Source organism: Tupaia chinensis, unplaced genomic scaffold (assembly GCF_000334495.1).
Source record: "Tupaia chinensis unplaced genomic scaffold, TupChi_1.0 Scaffold000646_1, whole genome shotgun sequence".
Taxonomy (NCBI): Eukaryota; Metazoa; Chordata; class Mammalia; order Scandentia; family Tupaiidae; genus Tupaia; species Tupaia belangeri.
The window spans coordinates 614,267-623,649 of NW_006160167.1; the positions used below are offsets into that span (position 1 = coordinate 614,267).

The window sequence follows — 9,383 nt, forward strand, 5'->3', positions numbered from 1 at the left end:
AGAAAGACCTTTTTAAAAAAAGATTTTTGCCATAGGGCATGTGTGCTTGCCAAAGAGAGACACACAGAGAGTGAGAGATGAGGAAAGTGAGAAATCACCCCTCCCAGGGGGATGGCCATGCTGCAATTCCTTCTCCTCCATTCTCCTCTCAGGTTTGGGGCATGCATACACACATGCCTAGCATGAGTCTCAAGCCACCTGGTCCAGGACTTGAACCATAGTCAACCATATGGGAGTCCAGCACCTTAATCACCATGTCACCTTATTGACCCCCAAATAAATAAACTTGTAAAAGATTAAAATCAAGGTACCAGCAGATGGCATAATGGTTATGTCATGGACTCCCACATAGTTGACTGTGGTTTGTGTCCCAGACCCGGTGGCTTAAACTCACACCAGGTGCATGTGCGTGCGTGCCCATGATCCTGAGAGGAGAATGGAGGAGAAGGAATTGCAGCATGGCCATCCCCCTGGGAGGGGTGATTTCTCACTTTCTGTCTCTCTGTCTCTCCCTGTCACTCTGGCAACCACACAGACCCTATAGCAACAATGTCTCTACAAAAAAAAAAAAAAAAAAATTCCGGACAAAGCGGTTGGAATAATGGAAAAAAAAAGTTGGCATAATGGCTATGTTGCTGGACTTCCATGTAGTCGACCATGGTCAGAGTCCTAGATCCAGTGGCTTAAATTCACGCCGGGTGCATGTGCATGCGTGCCCAAGATCCTGAGAGGAGAATGGAGGAGAAAAGATTGCGGTGTGGCCGTCCCCCTGGGGGGATATTTCTTACTTTCTGTCTCTCTCTGTCTTTCTGGCAAGCACATGTGCCCTACAGCAAAAACCTCTCCAAAAAAAAAAAAAATTTCAAATCACAACTACAAATGTTCTAAAATGAAATCAAAGTAAAATCAATTAAACTATGCCCCAACATTGTATTCAACTCAATTCCCTAGTAATTAAACTAAGTTCCATGGAGCATTCTGGTTTCAGGCAACCAAAGTCCCCTTTCACCTCTCTATATCTAGTACAGTTATGGTCATGATAGCAAAGTCCTCTGAAAAACACAAAGTACTAAACCAAAATCTTAGGTTACAGAGATGAGTCCTTGGACTCACCTTCAATATAAAACATCCCTAGGGAAATAGGAGGATGGTTTGCTGAGACAGAATCTGTAGTCACTTGGAAGACAGAGAGAGATTTTGGCAGTGAAACCATCCCCATTACCCCACCCAACCCCCACCAGGTTGCTAAAAGCAGTTCAGTTTTATTAAGGTCTTTTAATCTGGTCAGTAGCAAATGAGTTTAAGCCACTGCAGAGAGGTGCAATAAACATTCTTTTAAATGAGTCCTAGTAAGGTCTTATTTCCTTCGGGTATGAGTTTATTGGATTGCACCCAAGGGCTATTTTTGCCAAAGGTAAAAATGTGGTTGTATGCCTTAGAAATACAAATGAGGGCTTGGGCCCAAATATTGTCTAGGTCTCACCAATTTTTTTTTATTTTTTATTTTATTTTATTTTATTTTTTTGCCATAGAGCATGTACACTCACTGAAAAGAGACAGAGACAGAGAGTGGGAAAGTGAGAAATCACTCTGGAGGGGATGGCCATGCCACAATCCCTTCTCCTCCATTCTCCTCCTGGGATTTTGGGCACACACACACATACATCTGGCATAAATTTCAAGCCACCAGATCCAAGACTCGAGCCTTTGTCAACCATGTGGGAGTCCAGTGCCCTAACCACCATGCCACCCACTGGCCCCTTTCTAGGCCCTTTAAACAGAAGTTCAATCCCTTTATATTTAATGAACATGACCTGGTTTATGTCAGAGTTCTAGCCTGCATGTTTATGTCCACTATATAGGAATGTGGAATTGGTTTGTATCTAGAAGGACACTATTAAACCTCCAGCCTAGCTGCACCAGCTCAGGATTTTGTTGTTTGACTATTTCATACTCTGGCTTTGTGTAGGTCACCCATATGTGCAGATAAACAGGGCTAGTTCTTAACAAAACTAGGAAGTCCAATTTGGGGTATAAATGCCACATCTGTTTTCCTTACTGGTGACACCCCTTTGTTCTCTCTTCCTTCCTTTTCTCTTAATAAAATCAATTCCTATCATGCTCTACAACCTTACAAGACATTGCAGTGCTACTTGAATGTAGCTCATTTTCCTTTCCAGTCTGTCCCCTATGTTCCATTTCTAAGAGCTTTCTCCTTTGCCTACCATCCCAGCCTGTTCTTTTTCCCCCCAGAGGGTAGATGCACTTGTCAGAGAGACAGGAAAATCACCCCTCAATGGGGCATGGTCACATCACAGTCCCTTTTTTGTCTGTCCCATCAGGATTCTGATCATGCACACACCTGCACCTTGAGTATATTTTTCAAGCCACCTGAACCAGGACTTGAACCGTGGTTAGCCATGTGGCATCTGGTTCCTTGTGCCCAGGGCTTAACTACTGTGCTATGGAGCCAGCCCCCGCCTGGGTTTTGTCTCTCTCTTCTCTTTCCTCCTCTTCATCATCAGTAAAGTGACCAATGCTGAATGCAACCATGTACTAAAACCCGTTAGTCTAGGGTTTTTAGCTTTGGTTGCTTCAAACGTTAGGAGGCCCAAAAGAGAAAAGTGCAGGCCAAGAATTAAGAGCAGGGCAAGAGAGAAAAAGTGTGAAAGGAAACAAGTGGGAAAATCATAGAGAACCTTACATTTAATGCATAAGGTGAAGACCTTGGAACAAGAAAACCCTGGCCTGTTTGTAGTAAGACATACAACCACATGCATCCTGGCACCAACATCCGCATGTGTCCTGGCACTAACAGTGAGCATTGAGCCACAAATGGTACAGGAGGCCACTGTTAATCTTGAAAGTAATAAGAAAATTGGGACCAGCAGTTAGCGTAATGGCTATGTCACTGGACTCGCATGTAGTCAACCATGGTTCAAGTCCCGGACCCAGTGGCTTAAAACTCACGCCAGGTGTGTGTGCATGTGTGCCCAAGATCCTGAGAGGAGAATGGAGGAAAAGGGATTGCGATGTAAACTCCCCCCAGAGGGTGATTTCTTCTGTCTCTCTGGCGAACACACATGCCCTATAGCAAAAAAACACCCCCAAAAAAAAAAAAAACCAAAAAAAAAAAAAAAAAAAAAAAAAAGAAGAAGAAGAAAGTAACAAGAAAATGAAGAAAAATATATTTTTTTAGTTCAGTAGAAGTTGCTATTATATCCTTTCATATAGGTTACTCTTATGTTGACTAATAGGTTTCTCATTAATTATGTTAAGTAGTTTTTACTAATTTTTTTTTCTCATAAGCATGATCTAGCTACAAAATAAAGGGAAAAATTAGTAATGAGATCCTGGCTATTTTTCATTGATCTTTTAAAATATACACATGTAGTTGAGAAAATGTATGGTTAATTACTAATTTCATCTTGGGCAAATTTCTGACAGTTAATGAAGAAATCTGTACCCTTGAAAGTGTGCTTTTGGGAACCAGCAGTTGGCGTAATGGCTATGTCGCTGAACTCCCATGTAGTCGACCGCGGTTTGAGTCCCAGACCCAGTGGCATAAACTCACTCCAGGAGCATGCGCATGCGTACTCAAGATCCCAAGAGGAGAATGGAGGGGAAGGGATTGTGGTGTGGCCATCCCCCCCATAGGGGGTGATTTCTCATTTTCTGTCTCTCTCTTTCTGGTGAGCGCACACGCCCTATAGCAAAAACCTCTAAAAAAAAAAGTCAAAAAAAGAAAATGTGCTACTGGAGGGCAGAGTTCAAAAATCTGCTTTGTGGTAGAAGCAAGGGAGGAAGAGAATGAAGACCTTTTCAGTTGAGAGACTTCTTTATTTCTGAATTCCTCAGGCTTTTTTGCTAAGTAGCTGCTTGAAAAAAATGATCTCAGAAAAGATGGTAAAACTAGCTGCCAAGGACCCAGAAATGGTAAGTGTTCTTATGTGTGTGTATTTTTCATTTTAAGTTCCCACCAAGCTACACTCATGAATTCCCTAGGCCAGTAGGTCTGGTCCTCGAGGGAGAACTCCAGGCCACAGCCAGGTGAGCCCCTCTTCCTTCTCCTGGCTCAGTGATCAGCACGTCAGAAGGAAGCCTGTCTTTAGACTTTAAGCCATTTTTCCAATGAGAAGTCATCTTTAGACTTCTGAGAGAATCCAACACCTCTACTCTGTACTGTTTTATATCTGCCTTCTACCCCCACCCAACAGAAGTTTTTGTGTTTAATCATAGAAGCTACTTCATAAGGTCAGAATCTTAAGGGGATCTTTAACACAATTGGGATACTCTTAAATAAATTCTAGAGTTTATCTCTAGAAAGAATCCATAGCCTCTTGATACTTCCAACATGTCAAATGAAAATGCCTTTAGCAGCTGGAAGTCATCACTCTAAAGGCTAGAAATTTTTCTCACCAGAGAACATACATGCTCTTCAGAGAAAAAGAGAGAGACAAAAAGAGCATGTGAAAGTACCCCTAAATGGGACATGGCTACATCACAATCCTTTCTCCTCCATCTTTCCATTCCATCATCACTTTGGGTACACATGTACATGCACCCAGCATGTTTTTCAAGCCTCCTAGGCCAGGACTCTAACCATAGTCAGCTACGTGGAATCCAGTTTCCTTAATTGCTGTGCTACAGGGATGGCCCCAAATTATTAATATAGTTTTTCTTCAATGTAAAAATAAACTTTATTTTTCTAGTCCACAATTATTTATTAAAGGCTTCATAGTTCATTGAAAGCAGGCTGTTATTTTAAAAAATAACAACTGAGAGGGACCAGCAGTTAGTGTAATGGCTATGTCACTGGACTCCCATGTAGTCAACCGTGGTTCGCGTCCCAGGCCCGGTGGCTTAAAACTCACACCGGGCGCGTGTGCATGCGTGCCCAAGGTCCCGAGAGGAGAATGGAGGAGAAAGGACTGCAGCGTGGCCATCCCCCCTGGGGGTGATTTCTCACTTTCTGTCTCTCTGTCTCTCTGTCTGTCTGGCGAGCGCACACACTCTATAGCAAAAACCTCTCAAAAAACAAAAATAACTGAGATTTAAAACTTTTCAAATTGTTTTGTTATCATTTTTTTTTTTTTTTGGAGAGGTTTTCACTATAGGGTGTGTGCACTCACCAGACAGACAGAGAGAGACATAGAGAAAGAAAGTGAGAAATCATCCCCCAGGGAGGATGGCCACGCCACAATCTCTTCTCCTCCATTCTCCTCTCGGGATCTTGGGCACGCACGCACACATGCCCACCATGAGTTTTAAGCCACCAGGTCTGGGACACGAACCGTGGTCGACTACGTGGGAGTCCAGCAACATAGCCATTACGCTAACTGCTGGTTCCCTTGTTAACATTTTGATATAAGTACGACCTAAATAAAACAGTGTGGTTTAATTTTTTAAAATGATTACAAATATGAAGTCTGGGATAATATTTGTAAACTTAATTCTTTTGCACCATATTATACCCATCTTTTAAAAATGCAACAGAAAGGGGCCAGCAGGCAGAGTGGTGGCTAAGGGAGCTGGACTCCCACATGGCTGACCATGGTTCATATCCTGAACCTGGCGACTTGGTTTCTCACTTTCCCCCTCTCTCTCTCTCACTCTAGACAAATTAAAATAAATAAATAAATAAAGTTAAATAAAATAATTCTTTTAAAAAATACAACAGAAAACATTTGGAATCTCCTTCTAATGTTTCCCTTTAAATTTGGTCAATTATAAGAGGACAGATGACATCTTTAGCCTAATATTGATCTTTACCTGACTTTACAGCTTTTTTCCTGAGAAAATAGTTACATTTTATACTTAACTTTTTTCTTCTAAAACGGAAAATATTTTTCCAGGGAAAATAAGTTCACTGACTCTTGGTGACTGGACAATTCAAAATGTACTAGAGAGTAGTAAATCAAAGCAATAAAAGAATCAAGGAGACTCTTTTTAAAAGAGTAATAAAATCCAACCTCTTGGACAAGATGGATCTTTTCAGACTCCAATTATTATATATACATAAGAGAGAAGAAGAAGATAAAAGTAATTAACTGATGTAGCCTCATTAAAATGAAGACGTACACTCAAATGTGGATGAATAAAATGTAAGCTACTTGATACAGGAAATACTTGGATAATGACTAGCTGAAGAGTTAGCTTAATAGACTGGAGAAGGTAGGGATCTATTAAATGTTTTCAAGAAAACGACTACACAGCATTCCTTAGATTTCCACATGAATAGAAATTTATAATTTATCTCTGTGACTGTTTGTGAAATCAGCATATTAGTCAATAATCTTGTGTTGCTTTATCTAAATATTCAACAATTTTTTTTTTTTTAAGATTTTTGCTATAGGGTGCCTGAGCTCACCAGAGAGACAGAAAGCAAGAAATCATCACCCAAGGGGAATGGCCACACCACAATCCCTTCATCTCCACTCTCTTCTTTGGGCATGCACACACATGTACCCAGCATGAGTTTCAAGCCTCCAGGTCTGAGACTCTAACAGTATGGTCAGCAATGTGGGAGTCCAGCAGCATAACCATGAGGCCATCTGCTGGTCCCCAGAGGTCTATACTTTGCAAGCCCAATTCTGAGTCCAATATTTTGATAATCTTGAACAATCTAGGGTAGGGATAAGGAGGAATGGGCCCCATAAGTAAAGTAGATGGTCCTTAGAAGCAATTAAATAGTACTATTTATATCTTTGTAAGAAAGAATGAGGGAAAGAAAAATATTGTTGCTAAGTTAGTTCATTTGCTTTAGGTAATGCTCTCAAAAGTGACTTTAATGAAGAGATCACTACAATTTGAGTCAAACGAATGAACTAAAAAATAATGTAAACACTCAACCACAACAAAAAATATGTTACATTTTTGAAGGTGATAGTACCCATAAATCAGAAGGAAAAAAAAAGATATATCATTCTTCTTAAAGCTGTGCTCCTATACAAAAGCCTAGATCAATTTTGTTAATATTTACTGCTTTTAACTAGAGCAGAATTATGAAGGCTTGTTTTATTTGAAAATAAAATGTATTACTTAGAATTAAGTCTGGCTATATATAACAGAAAACAAAATGAAAAAAAAAAATGTCTAAGGCAAACCAGAAATTTGTTTCTCATCTAAAATAAGCCCAGGGACCAGCAGTTAGTGTAATGGCTATGTTGCTGAACTCTTATGTAGTCGACCATGGTTCGAGTCCCGGATCTGGCAACTTAAACTCATGCCGGGCACGTGTGCATGCGTGTCCAAGATCCTGAGAGGAGAAGTAAATAAATAAATAAATAAATAAAAATAAGCCCAGAGGTGAAAGTCTAGGTCTGGGATAGTGGCTCCATAATGTCACCAGAGGTCTTTCTGCTGAGTCATCTTCAGTGTGTGACTTTCATTTCATGCCCAAGGTGGCTGCTGGAGTACCTGTCATTACATCCATATTTCAAGTAACCAGTCTGAGGGAGACATGAAGAGGGCTCACACAGAATTTCTGCCTAGAGCTCATTGGCTAAAAGTTATTTACATCATAGGTCTATGCCTAACTGCAAGGGAGTCTGGTGAATATAGTCTTTTAGCAGGTGTGTTGTCTCTCCAAATAAAACCGGGTGTTATTACTCAGAGAAAAGGGCAGACTTGATAATGGAATAGATTATCAGCAATCTCTGCCATTTAAAGAATTCCACAAGGCGCCAAGAAAAAAGTGGATATATTAGGTTGTTAAGAAAAGTTATGATATATTTTTCTATGAAAAATGCATCATGACTTTCCCAACGACCTAATATATTATGCAATGGATGTGTTCCAAAAGAATTTCTGAAAGTGACTTACCATTTCCTACATTCAACCATGTTAAAAACATGAGAGGTGCATCAGAAATTTGCTGGTGAATAACTTTCTAATGAGTTGTTGGAAAAGTCATGATATGTTTTTGTGTTCATTTTTTTTAATGCAGAAGTGTGTCATGACTTTTCCAACAACCCAATAGATTTTTTAAAATTATATTTTCAACGATCTATACCTATTTTGCATTTTTTCCTTTGATTTTCTTAAAAGTGAGGCTTACTCTAGAATACATAGGCTTCTCAAAAATTTCCAAGAACAAGATAGCTTCCTAATTTCTACCTCCTTCTACCTCTCCTTCTATCCCTAACCGCCATCACTGTATGTGTTTTTCTCTCCACTCTTCTTTCATTTCAGGCGAAGCAAGACCATTTAAAAGGAAACTGATGCTTTTAAATGTGTTTCTATTATGTGATGAGGAAAAAAAATCACCAAGGAAGTGGTATCTGATGTCCCAGGAATGTCAGTCTTTTGAAGAACTGATCCAGCCCAGAAAATGAGAAAAGTATACACATTACAGCAACCAAAAAAATGATCTGAACGTAGCAGACAAAGTTTTAGAGAGATGGGAAATTATTGTGCAGAAATAAATGATCATACTACAGTGATGAATGAAAAAGTTCAGAAATACTATATTGTGAAAAAAGATGAACTTTTTCTCCTAATTTGTTTCTCCTATTATATAAAGTATTTAAGGTTTTATTTAAAGTTTTATTGCAGTAAGTCAAGGAAACTGATTATATCAGAAATTGTTGGAACCAGCAGATGACATAATGATTACGTCACTGGACTCTCACATAGCCAACCACAGTTTGAATCCCATACTGGGCGACTTAAACTCATGCCGGGCACGTGTGCATGCATGCCTAAGATCCCAAGAAGAGAAGGGATTGCAGCATGGCCATTCCCCCCCCACCCCGCCACCAGGGGTGATTTCTCACTTTCTGTCTCTCTGTCTCTCTCTGTCTTTCTAGTGAGCACACCGCCCTATAGTAAAAACTTCTCTTTAAAAAAAAAAGGACCAGCAGTTAGCCTAATGGGTATGTCGCTGGTCTCCCACGTAGTCGACCGTGGTTCGCGTCCTGGACTCAGTGGCTTAAAACTCATGCTGGGCACGTGTGTGTGCGTGCCCAAGAGCCCAAGAGGGGAATGGAGGAGAGGGGATTGCAGCGTGGCATCCCCCCTGGGGGATGATTTCTCGCTTTCTATCTCTCTGTCTCTCTCTGTCTGTCTGGCAAGCACACGCGCCCTATAGCAAAAACCTCTCAAAAAAAAAATAAAAGAAATTATTTAACATTAGTAATAGGGTCTAATTGTATTTATTTTGACATGGGATAGAGAAGATAGGTGAATAGGAGAGAGACAGATCCTGAAAATTTCCCCAAGTTCTGCATTTCATGGCACAAGACTATTTACACACTATATCATATAACATTGTAAGATAATAATAGTATTAATATACATAAGACATCAGTATATTAACTTTTAATTTACTGAGCCTTACTTTTTTTTAAGTATTGAGATCGTTTCAAATATATAAACATTAC

The 9,383-nt window shown here is 40.0% G+C and overlaps 1 protein-coding gene across 1 annotated transcript in view; it reads left to right on the top strand.

Annotated features, from left to right (window-relative positions):
- The window catches only part of SNX31 (sorting nexin 31), a 73,667-nt gene that overhangs the window by 59,499 nt on the left and 4,785 nt on the right, over window positions 1-9,383 (top strand). The window contains exon 12 of the mRNA XM_027776228.1: window positions 3,859-3,936. Within this exon, the coding sequence (XP_027632029.1) occupies window positions 3,859-3,936 (78 nt within the window). The remainder of the gene's footprint in view (window positions 1-3,858; window positions 3,937-9,383) is intronic.